The 15,581-nt window shown below is 47.2% G+C and overlaps 1 protein-coding gene across 1 annotated transcript; it reads left to right on the top strand.

The window, feature by feature from the left end:
- The first annotated feature begins 336 nt into the window (after positions 1-336).
- On the top strand, positions 337-15,261 carry SIGLEC5 (sialic acid binding Ig like lectin 5). Its single transcript, XM_027079124.1, has 9 exons — positions 337-461; positions 539-919; positions 1,144-1,422; positions 1,694-1,741; positions 2,452-2,706; positions 2,789-3,073; positions 3,298-3,397; positions 4,241-4,322; positions 14,745-15,261. The coding sequence occupies exons 1-9, from the start codon at positions 425-427 to the stop codon at positions 14,934-14,936; spliced, it is 1,659 nt and encodes a 552-aa protein (XP_026934925.1). The 5' UTR covers positions 337-424; the 3' UTR covers positions 14,937-15,261.
- Positions 15,262-15,581: the final 320 nt, after the last annotated feature.

The raw sequence follows: 15,581 nt of genomic DNA, 5'->3' as shown, positions 1-15,581 counted from the left end.
ACTTACCTTTCTCCTGACTTGGGGGCAGGCCTCCATCACCTGGACCCTCAGCCTGGGCTCCCTTCAACATGTGATAATGAATTTGCTCTTTGACCTCCCAGAGGCCCTGATCCCCAGGGAGCTGGACAGGTGATGCTCTCTTCCCCGTGTAGACAACAGTGCAGGGGGAAGGGCTACAGCTGTGGGGCCTTGGGTGCCTAGACAAGCCTCACATTTCAGTAGCTCGCAGTCTGCAGCTGCAAATGGGAGAGACCTGCCCCCTCCTGTGGCCTGTGGCGTCCAAGTTCCCCTTCTGCTTGGCCAAGGCTGTCGCTGTCACCCACTGGCTTCCTGTTGGGGCTTCCTCGGTCGCTCCCCACATTCGCGGCGCTTCCTTCCCTGACTGAGGCACTTGGACCCGGGCTCTGCGCTGGCGGACGCGGACATGGTGCCCCTGCTGCTGCTGCCCCTGCTTTGGGGGGGTGAGTGGGCCGAGGGAGGAGGGGCGGCAAGGGTGGGGGAGGGGCTGGAGCTTCAGCGGAGCCTCTGTGTCCCCCAGGGTCCCTGCAGGAGAACTGGGGGTACCAGCTCCTAGTGCAGGAATCAGTGACGGTGCAGGCGTGCCTGGGTGTCTACGTGCCCTGCTCTTTTTCCTACCCTTGGAGTCCGTGGTACTCCTATGAAGAACCCTTCGTCTATTGGTTCCGGGAAGGGGACAACGTACACCGCAGTGATCCTGTGGCCACAAACAACCCACGTAGACAAGTGAAGCCAGAGACCCAGGGCCGATTCCACCTCTTCCGGGACCGCAGGAAAGAAAACTGCTCCCTGAACATCAGAGATGCCAGGATGAGCGACACAGGAGTCTACTTCTTCCGAGTGGAGGGAGGTGATAGGAAATACAGCTACAGAGATACGAAGCTGAATTTGCAGGTGACAGGTATGGCAGGGGCCCAGGAGAGGACCCTGGGACGTGGAGACTCCCGTATTAGAACAGGAACAGGACACAGGACCACTCCCTGCTCCAGGTCTTGGGGTTTAGGGGTTCAGAAGAGACACAGGACCTGGGGTGAGCTGTGGCTCTGAAGCACTGGTCCCTCTCAGGGTCACATTCTGGGCCCCCACCCCCCCTGGGGCCCAGGCATCTCCCTCTCTTCTCGTCAGCCCCAACAGAGAAACCTGACATCCATTTTCTGGAGGCTCTGGAGTCCGGCCGCCCCACAAACCTGACTTGCCACCTGTCACTAGTCTGTGATGGGGGAAGAGTTTTCTCATTCTCCTGGGCGGGGGATGCCCTTGATGCCATGGACCCAGAGACCCTCCACTCCTCGGTGCTCACCTTCACCCCGAGGCCCCAGGACCACGGCACGAACCTCACCTGTCGAGTGGAACTCCAAGGAGATCAAGTGACCATGGAGAGAACCATCCGACTCAATGTGTCATGTGAGTTTGGAGGGGGGCTGGGTCCCTGAGGGCAGTCGGCTCTGTGTGTGTGTGTGTGTGTGTGTGTGTGTGTGTGTGTGTGTGTAGAGGGCAGGGATAGAACGAGGGCCAGCTCACTCTTTTATGGATCTGCGCCTTGGGAGCCGAGGTGGGGAGAGGCCATGAGGACAGCCATGTCCCCTTCCTGGTTTCCTTCCTTGGGTGCTGGGTCAGTTTCCATCCCACTGCCCACTGCTCAGCTCTGAAGCAAGGCCATATGTTTCCATCCTAGATGCTCCGTGGAACCTCAGTATCAACCTCTGCTTCAGAAATGTCACAGGTAGGAAAGGACCTCTCTTCTCCGGGGCTGGGTCCAGCTCCTGGGACCACCTCCAAGCAGAGAGGGTGGGATTAGGGCTTGAATGCCATCACATATGGGAAGAGCAAGGATAAAAATCACCACCTTCTCTCCCCCACCTCCCAGGCGCTAGTCCACACACAGATTCAATACACATATACACGTACATACACATACATATATACATGCAGGTACACACGTATCCACATCCACATCTCTACACATCCACACAGACACATACAGAAATGCAGACGCACATGCACCCACACACGCATGGACACACACATACAGGCCACACACACACACGTACCACACACATACGCACTCACACACTCTGTTCAAAGCCCATTTCGCTTCACCATGGTTGTGCTCTGTGGTTTTCCTGCACAGAACCGCCTGCGTCTCATTTCCTGGTGCCTTCACTGAATCAGTTTCCCAAGGCTTGAGGCTCTCTGTGCTCTTTCCACCAAACAGCCCAGGCACGTCCCATTGAGACACTGAGCCTCCCCTGAAGATACGAGGCCCAGACACGTTGTGTCAACCTCCTTAGGGTGTGAGGGTCCAGCCTTGGAACCCACACCGAAGCAAGCTAGCTGGCCAGGGGAGGAGGGGGAGAGGCCAACTAGATCCTGGGAAGGCAGGAGGGATGAGACCTCAGCCTCCCCCAGCTCTCGCTGCACTTTCCCCCAAAGCCCTCAAGGCTCTACAAAACAGCTCATCCCTTCTCATCTCGGAGAGCCAGGCTCTGCAGCTGCTCTGTGTGGCTGACAGCAACCCCCCTGCACAGCTGAGCTGGTTCCGGACGTCCCCAGCCCTGAACGCCACCCGCATCTCCAGCACCAAGATCCTGGAGCTGCCAGGCTTAGGCGCTGCAGAAAGAGAATTCACCTGCCGAGCTCAGAACCCTCTGGGCTCCCAGAATACGTCTCTGAGCCTCTCGGTGGTCTGTGAGTGCGGGGACCCCTGGGGGCAGGACACCTGGGCCCAGGTGAGGGGAGGGGCACCGCTGACTTTCCTCCCTCTGTACAGACCCCCCGCAGCTGCTGGGACCCTCCTGCTCCCAGGAGGAGGAGGGTCTGCACTGCGACTGTTCCTCCCGAGCCCAGCCGGCCCCCTCCCTGCGCTGGCGGCTGGGGGAGGGGCTGCTGGAGGGGAATTTCAGCAACGCCTCCTTCAAGGTCACCTCCAGCTCAGCTGGGCCCTGGGTCAACAGCTCCCTGAGCCTCCGCGAGGGGCTCAGCTCTGGCCTCAGACTCAGCTGCGAGGCCCTGAACGTCCACGGGGCCCAGAGCGCCACTGTCCTGCTGCTGCCAGGTCAGGGGGCCTGTTGAGGGCAGAGGCTTAGGGGGAAAGGAGTTAAGGTCCTAGAAGATGATGCTTGGAGGGAGAGGGGCTGGGGCCTGGACAGAAGGTGGTTGCTAGGACAGGGTGCCCCATCTCAGACCTGAAGGGGTTCTCCAGCAAGTTCTGCAAGGAGGTGGGAAGGCAAGAGACTGAATCTTAGGAGTGAGCTCATCTCACAGCCCTCTCCTCTGCAGGGAAACCGGCACCCCTGACCGGAGTGGTTCGTGGGGCCCTTGCAGGTGCCGGTGCCATGGCCCTGCTGTCACTGTGTTTGTGTGTTATCTTCTTTTGCATGTAAGCCTGTGTTCTTGGGGAGGTGTACAGGGGTGTGTGTGTGGTAGGCAGTCCAGAGAACGGTCATTTAACCCCAGAAAGGCAGAGCTGAGTAGACTAGATCCAGAGGGGGTCTTTTTTTTTTTTTGCGGGGTTGGGGGGGAATAGGTAACAGCCTTCGTGAGATAGAATTCCCATACGTTTAAGGTGTACAATTTATTGGCTTTCAGTCTATTCAGAGTTGTGTGTCCATCACCATGATTTTGATAGAACTTTTTCATTAGCCCATGAAATGAAACCAAAAGGAAACGCACACCCCTTGTCGTCCCATCTGATCCGTGCCCTGCCCTAGACAACCACGAATCTGAGTCCCTCTAGAGTTGTCTATTCCGGACATTGTGGAATCATAAAATATGTGGTCCCTTGTGACTGACTCCTTTTGCTTAGCGCGATGATTTCAAGGTTCGTGCACGTTGTGGCATGTGTCCGTACTTTGTTCCTTTTTATTTCCAAATAATGTTCCCTGGTATGAATGGAGCACGTTTCTACCCATCCGCTCATCCACTGATGGACATTTGGGTTGTTTCCACTTTTTGGCTATCATTTGCCAATAATAATAACATTCACGTACAAGTTTTCATGTGTAAGCGGGGTCTTTAGGGATGGAAATTCAGTCTTGGCCAAGGTCCTGGTCATCCAGGAGGATGGAGCACTCACTTGCATGTCAGGAAGGCCTCCGAGTCCAGTTCCAGGGTCCGGATGCCTGAGTTGTCTTACCAGGGAGTGGGGGCAGCCTGCTTGCCTTTGCCTGAGCCGGCCTGGCTGCAGTTTCTTCTCTTCTCTTCCACTGGTTTCTTCTCCTAGAGTGAAAGCCCGCAGAAAGCAGGCAGCCAGGAGACCAGAGGGTGTGGATGGTGAAGACCCTGTCATGGGTACCATCGCCTGGGTGAGTGATGTGGGCGTCTTCTCCTGCAGTGGGAGCCCTGGGCGTGTCCACTCGGTGGGTCCAGACTGAGTTCCTCAGTATTTCCTGCTCCTCCCTGGTCCCCCGGGCAGACACCTGGGCATTGACTCCCCTTCTGTTCTTCCCCTTCATCCCCCAGACGCAATGGCCCTCTGCTGACCACTGAGCCAACCTCACCTCTTTGCCAGATACAGCCTTCCAGAACCATCTCCCCCAAACCAGTACTTTCCAGCCCTTCTGGAGTTTCAAAGCTGTTGTTTGCTACCATTGCTTAGAGAATCAAGTCCTAATCCTTGGTCTGATATACGAAGTCCTTCCTGAGGTCTCCCCTGATGGCCGCTCCAGCCACTGGTCCTGCCCTAGGGTCCAGCTACACTGGCCTTCTCACTGTCTCCATAGCAATCTATCACCTGATGACTCGGAGCCTTTGAATGTACAGTTCCTTCTACCTGAAATGCCCTTCCTTCCTCATTTCGACCAGACCACCTCGCCTCCTCCTTCTAGCTCCAACATTAACATCTCTTACTCTGGGAAACCTTTGTCCTCTCCCTCCCTGTCAATGCCCATCCCTCCCTTCTCTATATCCCCAGAGCTCTGTGTCCACCCCTGTACTGAGGGTCACATCACACAACATCACTATATTTACCTGTCTCCACCCTCTCATCGTATTTGTAAAGTCCTTGAGAGGGCGGGGGTTGTAATTTTCTCTCACTGTCCCTGTCCAGCATGACCCCCCTTCTCTTTTTTAAAATTGGGTTCGCGTTGCCCTAAGTGGAGTTATCCAAAATGCTTTGCTCGTGACCGAGCTATTATCACTGGAACATGCAGTGTTCGCTTTGTTTTTCATAATATGATAAGCAAATGTAAACCTCCCGTCCAACCTAAGACTTCAAACATTGATGATGACTTTTATCTACCCATGTTGCTCCCTGATCCATCCTCAGTAACCACTGCTCTGAATCTCTTTTTTTTTAAATTTATTTATTTAATTTATTTATTATTTTTGGCTGCGTTGGGTCTTCGTTGATGCACGCGGGCTTTCTCTAGTTGTGGCGAGCGGGGGCTACTCTTCGTTGCGCTGCGCGGGCTTCTCATTGCAGTGGCTTCTCTTGTTGCGGAGCATGGGCTCTAGGTACATGGGCTTCAGTAGTTGTGGCACACGGGCTTAGTTGCTCCGCGGCATGTGGGATCCTCCCGGACCAGAGCTCGAACCCGTGTCCCCTGCATTGGCAGGCAGTTCTTAACCACTGCGCAACCAGGGTAGCCCTGCTCTGAATCTTTTGTTGCTGGTGTTATCACATATATGTTTACCCAAAATGTGCACTGTTTAGTTTAATTGCTTCTGAACCTACAAAGGGCTTCACGTTCTGCCTACTCTTCTTGGACTCGCTTTGTAGATGCAACATTAGGTCACAAAGAGTCATTCCTATTTTTACATAAAGTTGCAGTTCTCCATTGTATAATAATTCATTTTATTATTATGTCTATTATCTAAGCTTGTATTGATGGACATTTGAGTTGTTTCCAGGTGTTGCTCTTACGAACATTCTTATTCGTGTCTCACTGTGTTCACATGTGAGAGTTTTTCTTTAGCATTACTTAAGAATTTAATTACTAGGTCATAGTGTATGTAAAGTTCATATTTACAAGATCATGACAAATGGTTTTCCAAAGCAACTGCATTCACTTATACTCCCATCGGTGCTTATCAGATTCTGTTGATCTACAATCTCTCCAACACTTGGTTTTCTCAATTTTTTTTTTTTTTGTCATCTCACCATCTCACTATGGTGTTGGTTTGCATTTCCTTGGTTACCAATGAAAACAAAAGTCTCTCTATGTCTTCAGTGGCATCTGAACATGTTCTCTATAAAATGCCAGGTCCCATCTACGGCCCATTCCCCTACTGGATGTTGGACTTTTTCTTATTGAATTTGTTGGAGTTCTTTATACATTTTTATACTGTTTTTTTTTCTTTCTGGTTATATACATGGTAAATATCTTCTCCCGGTGAGTAGCTTATCTTCACTTTTTTTAAAGGTGACCTCTGATGATGGTAAGTTCTGAATTGTAATATAACCATATTTACCAGTCTTCTCTTTTCTGTTGAGTGCCTTTTGGGTCTCATTTAAGAAACTCTTCCCCATCTTAAGATTAGAAGGATATTCAAGTATAGTTTCTATGACAAGTTTTGTTTTCCTGTTGACATTTAAAGACTTCATCTACCGGGAGTTGAGTTTTGTGTGTGGTGTGCAGTGTTGATCTATATATGTCCTTCCTTCGTTTATAGAATAGTCCTTCGCTCCCTCCCCTACTGATGTGCCATGGCATTTTTGCCATACATCAAAATTCCATATGTGGGTGGGCCTCTTTCTGTGGCCTCTTCTATTCCAATGGTCAATTTTATAGTCCCTGAGTCAGAGCTGTGTCTACAGTCAACAGAATCTATAAACTCAAACATAAGTCCTGGTATCTAACAGAGCAAAACCTTCTCCTGAATCTTTTTCAGAAGTTGTCTTGCCTATCCTTGGCCCTTTGTTGTTCTATTTAAATGTTAGAGTCAGTTTGTCAGGTTCCAAAAAAAGTACTCCTGTTGGAGTTTTGATTGGAATTACATTGAACCCATAGATCAATTCAGGAAGAGTGTACTTGTTTTTGAATTTAAGTCTTCTAACCCACGAAAAACGGATATCTCTATTCATGTAAGTCTTTTAAAAAATGTTTTCAAGAAAGAGAGACAATTCCTTCACACAGGTCTTGGTCATCTTTTTCCATTTTTCTTCCTAAATACTAGTTATTGTTACTATTGTAAATGCTATCTTTTTTATTTTATATATTTTATTTTTTTGTATTTGGCCGTGCTGGGTCTTCGGTTTCTGTGCGAGGGCTTTCTCTAGTTGCGGCACGCGGGGGCCACTCTTCATCGCGGTGCGCGGGCCTCTCACTGTCGCGGCCTCTCCTGTTGCGGAGCACAGGCTCCAGACGCGCAGGCTCAGTAGTTGTGGCTCATGGGCCTAGTTGCTCCGAGGCATGTGGGATCCTCCCAGACCAGGGCTCGAACCCGTGTCCCCTGCATTGGCAGGTGGGTTCTCAACCACTGCGCCACCAGATAAATCCCCTGGCAGGAGTTCTTTAGACCCAACCGAGTTGTCAATTACTTGCCGCGCAGTCTTAATTTGGATGTTTGGTGGTCGTCTGGGCGGACCTTTTCAAGCCCAAAGAGATAGAACAATAGGAGAATGAGAAAGACGGAGGGGGGAAAGCCTTGGCCTCAGTGCGCTTCTTCACAGCCAGAGAACTGCTCTCTGTCAGACCCTGCAGGCGACGTCAGCTGCCCCTTAACGGGCTACTTGAATCTACGTGGCTCAGGGTAAGTCCCAGCCACCCTTCAGAGGGGAGCCATAGCCCAGTAGGCAGATCGAGATTATGGCCTTGGAGGCCCCGCATTGGGTGCCAGGAAAGATGTTGCAGGAAAGAGAGTGGGGCGCGAGAGGATGGTCACGTCCCCAGTCATGTCTGCGTCCCGGGGATGGCCGCCCAGTGTGGGTTCTTGGCTTTGCGAAGGCAAGGATTCAAGAGCAAGACAAAGCGAAAGAAGGTTTATTCAGGGAGATACACACTCCATAAAGTGTGGGCCATCTTGGAAGGCAAGAGGCCGATGCTATCTTTTTTAAAGTGCATTTTCTGATTGCTCATTGCTGGTATGCAGAATGAAAAAAAAAGTTTTTTCAAAACATATGAGGTTGTTTTTGTAATTAAAAAAAAATCACAGGGGCTTCCCTGGTGGCGCAGTGGTTGAGAATCTGCCTGCCGATGCAGGGGACACGGGTTCGAGCCCTGGTCTGGGAAGATCCCACATGCCGCGGAGAAACTGGGCCCGTGAGCCACAACCACTGAGCCTGCGCGTCTGGAGCCTGTGCTCCGCGACAAGAGAGGCCGCGACAGTGAGAGGCCCGCGCACAGTGATGAAGAGTGGCCCCCGCTCGCTGCAACTAGAGAAAGCCCTCGCACAGAAACGAAGACCCAACATAGCCAAAAATAAATTAATTAATTAATTTTAAAAAATCACAAATTGGTCTTGGGTGCCATTTAGAATCGTGTTGCATTGGTAGCTGGAAAATTCTTAGATCTTATCCATAAGCCTGCTGAACCATTCCTTTTCAGAGATAAAGATACCATCTGAAAAATTTGTAATATTCTTGTTTTTAACGGTCGTGGCTTGCTGAATCAAAGCAGCTGAGTTTGATGCACATGTAATGTCGTTTCCTTCAAGAATCAGCTGGTCCTTTCGGGCTTCAGGTACTGAAGAAGAAACGCCTAGCCTCCTGCAACCCCTGCAGGTGTATTTTTCTTCTGAGAGGTTTCAGATTTCAACAAATGACTCACTCCCCTGAATAAATGATGGGGAAGTGAGCGCACCAAGACTGCCTCGTGTGGTAATGGAAGTCCGTGTGACACTTCAGATTGTGGGCAGGTTGTTTGAACAGTAGTCAATTTCTTTTCATTTCCCCACCATTTGTCCACACAGAGCTGCTCCTTTTACTTTTTTTTTTTTTTTTTTTTTTTCGGTACGCGGGCCTCTCACTGTTGTGGCCTCTCCCGTTGCGGAGCGCAGGCTCAGTGGCCATGGCTCACGGGCCCAGCCGTTCCACGGCATGTGGGATCTTCCCGGACCGGGGCACGAACCCGTGTCCCCTGCATCGGCAGGTGGACTCTCAACCACTGTGCCACCAGGGAAGCCCTCTTTCACTATGTTTTTAAGCTGGTTACTTAGCTTATTAATATATAGCACACTTCTTTCATTATAAAAGTATTTTTGGATAAATTTCTCTCAGAATATGACTTTAATTTCATTCCACACATTTTGAAATGTGTTATTTTAATATGATTCAGTTCTAAATATTGCTAAAACCCTATTGTGATTTCTTTTTGGAATCTTAAATTATTGGGGATTTAAAAAAAATTCCAAATGTATGGGGATTTTAAAACGTCTTTCCATCCTTAAATTCTAAATACATTGAGTTTTTTCTCAGAGTGCATGGTTTTTATGATACCTATTTTTTAAATTTGTTGAGACTTGATCTGTGGCCTGGTATGTGATGAATGTTTGTAAATATTTCCTATATGCTTCAGAAAAAAAAATATTTCCTATTTCATAAATTCCAGGTAAGATCAGTAGGCCAGTGTGTTAACTGTATTGTCCAAATCCATATCTTTCCTAATAGGTCTTCCTGACCTGTCAATATTTGAAATCTTATGTTATGATAGTTTACTTGTCAATTTTTCCCTGGAGTTCTAGCAAATGTATTTCTTATAATTGATGTATTTTTAAATTAAAACTGTATATTTTAGAAGTATTGTATCTTAGTGAATTGAACATTTTATCACATTTAATCACATGTAGTGATTGTCTTTGTGCCTACTGATACTTTTTGTTTTAAAGTCTATTTGGTTAGATCTTAAAACAGATACACCAATTTGTCATTGGTCAGTTAGAAAGGATAATATTTCTCCATCCTTTCCTCTCCCCACCCCCTTCCAACATTTTACTTATGCTTTGGCAGTGATTCTTTTAAATAGTATATAACCAGGTTTTAAAAACTCCAATTTCACATCCTCTGTTGAGTTCACTCTATTTGGATTTATTGTGGTTATTGATACATGTGGATTTCTTTGTACCATTTTACCTTTCCCTTCTGTTTGGTTCCATTTTTTTTCAATATTTCATTTTCTCCTTTCTTATTTCAACATTTAATATCTCTGTCTTACACCTAACAGAAAGAACTCGAGTGCTTTCATATCTATTGGTTTCCCCTCTGTCCACCTTCTACTGTAATGTTGGTTCTTTTTCTAGATCTCCAGTTTTCATTCTGGGTAATTATGAACACACTTAACATTTTCCATTCTCTGGTCTTCTTAAAAAAATATATACAGGTACACATTTTACTGAGGTGTTTGAGCACCTTTGTAGCCTATATTTCTTGCGTTTCTTAGTTTTGTTATTTTTATTTGAATTCTTTTTATTTGAATTCTTCCTCCCAACATGTTCTCATTTGGGTTTTCCTGTATTAAGACTTGTGTCTGAAAATATTTTTATGCCCCTACAGTTGAATTTCATTTGGCAGGATATTAATTCCAGGATCAAGGTGATTTCGCTTCAATGCTTTGAACACTTTATTCATTGTTTCTTGTACCCAGTATCGCTGTTAGAAATCTTAGGGCTCGCACATTGGTAGGTAATCCACTCATTCTCCCTGGAAAGGTTTATACGTTTCTCCTTGGTTTTGATATTTTTAAGAATACTCTATTTGGATGTGGGCTTTTCCTTGTCTTTTTTCTTGTGTCTGTGGGGTCCTTTGAGCTGAAGTGGTTCATTTTTTCTTTAATTCTGGCAATTTTATCTCCACTATTTTTGTCCAAATATTTCTTCTTCTTTTAATTTCCTTTTTATCTCATTTGGGGACTGTTGGGATTTCCCTGGCGGTCCAGTGGTTAAGACTCCATGCTTCCAATGCAGGGGCGGAGGGTTGGATCCCTGGTTGGGGAACTAAGATCCCACATGCCGTGTGGCGTGGCCAAAAAAGAAAACAAAAGCATATTTGGGGACTATTATAATCTGAGCTGAGATCTTCTATTTCTGTCCTCTATCTATTGTAACTTTTCTTTTCTTTTTTTAAAAAATATTTATTTATTTTGACTATGCCAGGCTCTAGTTGCAGCATGCATGCGGGATCTAGTTCCCCGAAGAGGGATTGAACCCTGGCCCCCTGAATTGGGAGTGCAGAGTCTTACCTACTGGACCACCAGGGAAGTCCCAACTATTCTTTTCATATGTTGTGTGCTTCATCCTTCCCTACTTCCTTCTAGGGGAGACGTCAAAGGCCCTTCCAGCTCACTGACGTGTCTTCAACTGTATTCATTCTATTCTTCATTCCGCCATTGGGTTCTTCCTATTCTATTTTTCAGACATAATATTTCCACTTTTTACAGAACTGCATACACATTTCCTTTTCACATAATTTACGTGATTACATGACTTCTTGTTTTACATTTTATGTACATAATTTCTGATGTATATAATTTCCATTTTTTCCTTGCAGTTTTGAGATATATTTGACATACAGCATTGTATAAGTTTAAGGTGTACAGAATAATGATTTGACTTACATATATCATGAAATGATTAGCACAGTACGTTTAGCAAACATCCATCATCTCATATAGATAGAAAATTTTTTCCTTGTGATGAGAACTCAGGATTTACTCACTTAATAACTTTCGTATGTAACATAGAGCAGTGTCAATTATAATTATCCTGTTGTACATTTCTAGTACTTATGTATCTTATAACTGGAAGTTCGTACCTTTTGACCACCGTCATCTAATTCCCCCTCCCCCAGTCTCCCGCCTCTGATCACCACAAATCGGATCTCTTTTTCTATGAGTTTTCTTGTTTGTTCATTATTGAAGTATAATTGACCTACAACACTATGTTGGTTCCTGTTACACAACACAGTGATTCGCTATTTCTGTATGTTTCAAAATGATCACCATGATGTCTAGTTACAATATGTCACCATACAAAGATATTGCAGAGTTATTGACTGATGTACCTAATTTCTTATCCTCACTTTCACAATGGTAATATCATCACTCACTTCTCTTAGTGCATTTAGCGTGCTTAGTTTAAACCCTGGATCAAAGTGTTCTAATACTTGTGCTTTGGAGGTACAGGAAGTTCCCAGGTTCCGTTGGCTTGTTTTCCTTCCGGGACATTTACACTCCACGGGTGTCCAGTCCTGTGAGCTGGGAGGGCATATTCCCCTGGCGATGTTAGTTACTCAGTCTGGAGTATTGATTGGGTGAAGGTGAAAGGCAGATGATAGTCTGTGTCGGCTCAAAGGAGCAACGGGGACCAGCCCCAGGGTGGAGCTCCCCCAGGCACCAAAACCACTGCCCATCATTCCCACTTCCTGTCCCCCCAAGAAAGCAGCTTAAGTAGCCCCTTTGCCTTCTGACCCTCAGAGAGAAGGAGCTTTGGGCAGGGACTCTTCGTGGATTTTGATCCACTGGACTCTGGAGTTTGGAAAGGAGAAGATGATGACAAGAATCCCAGAGGCCAGTGAGGCTCCATCTCTGCTCTCCTTCTCTTCACTCCAGGAAAGCTACGGTGCTGATGCAGCACTTACCTCTGGCCACCTGCATATCACCGTCCTGTCCAACGCTGTCTGAATTCTGCAGGCAATGATTGTCCCAAGGCAAGAGTAGCAGAGAGAAAGGAGCAGAATTCAAGCACATTTGAGGGGAAACATCCTCTTATCAACAAGGCAGATTCCCCAGCCCTGGGCTGTAGCACATCGCCTCCCCGACCCCATTTGTTCACATTAGCCTTTACTTCCCCCTAGGGACTTCAGTGTGATCAACTGATTATCAAGCAATCGACTAATTGATTTATAAAATTTTGTCATCCTGTAGTTCTATCTGTAGTTCTTCTTTGCTGGATCTTGGTGAATAGAGCCAGTGGCATGTGTGAATTCACTATCTTGACAGAACTGTGACAGAGAGCTTTGTTTTCCCCATTATTTTACTCTCAACCTTTCTGTAACTTTCATACTGTGGGCAGAATAGTAAAGCGATGAGCTTCATAGTCCCTGGAGTTCAACTTCCTGTGTTCAAGTCCTCGATCCAACCACTTCCAAGCTGTGTGACCTTGGACAAGTTAGTTAACCTCTCTGTTTCTTTATTTTCTCTTCTGGAAATAAGACTGTGGATATGGCGGTAACTGTTTCATTGGGTTGTTACAAGAAATGCTTAGAAATGTGCCTAGGTCATGGGGAAATTGCTTACAACTGTTACCTAATGTTACTATTCCCCCCTCTAATAAGGAACTGCATGAAGGCAGGTATTTTGGGCTGTTTCAGTTCCTCTTATGTCCTCATTTGCAAGAATGGCACCTAACTCATAGCCAGCACTCGGCAAAGAGGTATTGAATGAAAGAATGCACATATCACTTTCTCCTGTTTATTCATCTGAGCTGCATGTTGCCTTATGATGACCAATTTAATCCCTTCTTAATACATGGTAAGGCTATTATTAATGGACGCACATCCTTATTTCTCCCTCTTTGGCTGCAGTAGCGTCAGTACACCTAGCTGCTTTGTCATTTCATTTTACCTTGCTCATGTCTAATATGGGCAGCTCTGTCTGGATATTCTGTTTTTTTGCTGAGGTCATAAAACCATTTGTTCCTAACCCGGAACTCGTTTTTTTTTTTCTTTCTGAGCTACTTTTGAAGGTTAATGTTGCTTTCAACACTCTCTTCTATAGCATGATGATGTAGGGGTGTGGGCAGACTTGAGAGAGAAAAGGGAATGGCTTCCCAGTGTCTGGGTACCATCTTTGCTGGGAGACTTGGGTCCTGCTTTATTTTCATTTCTGTTTTATGGAGCCCAGGCCCAGGATCCGGAATTGCCATCTCTTTTTAAAAATTATTTATTTATTTATTTATGGCTGTGTTGGGTCTTCGTTGCTTCGTGCAGGCTTTCTCTAGTTGTGGAGAGCAGGGGCTACTCTTCATTGCAGTGTGTGGGCTTCTCATTGCAGTGGCTTCTCTTGTTGCAGAGCACAGGCTCTAGGCATGCAGGCTTCAGTAGTTGTGGCACGTGGGCTCAGTAGTTACGGCACCCGGGCTCAGTAGTTGTGTTTCGCAGGCTCTAGAGCACAGACTCAGTAGTTGTGGCACACGGGCTTAGTTGCTCCATGGCATGTGGGATCTTCCTGAACCAGGGCTCGAACCCATGCCCCTTGTATTGGCAGGTGGATTCTTAACCACTGCACCACCAGGGAAACCAGAATTGCCATCTCTTTTCTGGTTTCTGCATAAGCTATCTCACAGTACACCAGGAAGTTAGAAATTTGCTTTGTTTCCTTGTCTCTAATCCAGTGCTCCTAGCAAACTAAGCTGCCTGAGGTCAGGGTCCATGTCTGTTTTCTCACACAGTCCACCTGGCCCCTCGCCCAGGACTTGGCACGGGAGATACTGTCAATAACACAGCAGACCTGGGTTTGAGCCCTGGCTCTGCCATTTACTATATGAGTGACCTTGGGCAAGTTACTTTACCTCTCCCCACCTCAGTTTTCCTACCTGTAAAATGGGGATAATGAGAGTATCATTCATACTGGGGCTTTCTGTGAAGGTTAAATATGATTCGTAAGCCCTTGATATGGCCTAATCAGTCTTAGTATTACAAAACTGTAAATGAATGAGTGAATATTTGAGTTCATAGGAAACACGTGTGGAATAAGAAGATGAATGAATAAATGTCCCTTCAGGCCGACTTTCCCTTGGAGGGGAAAGTGCCTGCCTTACTCCTTCTCTGACTTCCTTTTCTCCCCTTTACTCAGGGTTCCAGGCAAAAGCCCTGGCCAGACGGCCCCCCAGACCAGACGTCGTCCCCTGCAGAGGATGCCCCGCCTTCAGGGGAGCAACAGGAGCTCCATTACGCCTCCCTCAGCTTTCGCGGGATGAAGTCTCGCGAGCCTTTGGACCAGGAGGCCACCAGCACCACCGAGTACTCAGAGATCAACACAAGCTAGTGAGGACTCGCCCAGAGCTTGGTCCTGGCTGGAGCAATCACAGCCTCTGTGGGGAAAAGGAGAAGTCAGGGACTAGTTGGTGAAGCCTTTGTGGCAGTATTAGCATTAACTACTGTATGAGTGTCCCCAGGTAGAGCAGAAGGAAGACAGGTGATAGGATTAGAGACTTGGGCCCAATCAAATGCTGGTTCCAGCACTTCCTGAGGCATCGTTAGCAAGCAATTCACTTTATCTCTGCGTCTCAGTTTTCCGTCTGTAAATCAGAGATCATGTGTCTCACCTCAAAGCTGTGTGAGAATTAAAGAAAGAACACATCAAAATCAACCAACAGAGGTCCCGTCATGTGGCGTGCGCTTAGTGTCTGCTGGTTTCTCTTCCTTGAAGAGAAAGGTCCTCCTGGCAAGTTCTCCTGAGGCTGGGGGTGACTAGTGTTGACCTGAAAAAAATAGACGGCCAGACATTTCTCCAGCAAACATGGGTTTATCCGGCGTTAGCTGAGCGTGGCAACTTGGGGTCTGCAGCCGTTATGAGCCACGGGCAAGTTCTGACACAGCAAGGGAAGGAGACCGCTTTTATAGAGGGGCGAAGGAAGTTGGGGGCTAGAGTAAACAGAGTCCCTGGCTTTTCATTGGCAGAGTCCTTGCC

The sequence above is a fragment of the Aethalodelphis obliquidens genome, unplaced genomic scaffold, assembly GCF_003676395.1.
Source record: "Aethalodelphis obliquidens isolate GAN/ISIS:26980383/991018 unplaced genomic scaffold, ASM367639v1 scaffold43, whole genome shotgun sequence".
Classification (NCBI taxonomy): domain Eukaryota; kingdom Metazoa; phylum Chordata; class Mammalia; order Artiodactyla; family Delphinidae; genus Aethalodelphis; species Aethalodelphis obliquidens.
Note: the sequence above shows the minus strand (reverse complement) of the source record. Positions and strands in the feature narration are given on the sequence as shown.

Excerpts from the sequence above, each read along its gene's own strand:
- SIGLEC5 (XM_027079124.1), top strand. The coding sequence starts at position 425 with ATGGTGCCCCTGCTGCTGCTGCCCCTGCTTTGGGGGG. Across the intron at positions 2,707-2,788 it reads TCTGAGCCTCTCGGTGGTCT|ACCCCCCGCAGCTGCTGGGA; the intron begins GTGAGTGCGGGG and ends CCCTCTGTACAG. Across the intron at positions 4,323-14,744 it reads TCATGGGTACCATCGCCTGG|GGTTCCAGGCAAAAGCCCTG; the intron begins GTGAGTGATGTG and ends CCCTTTACTCAG.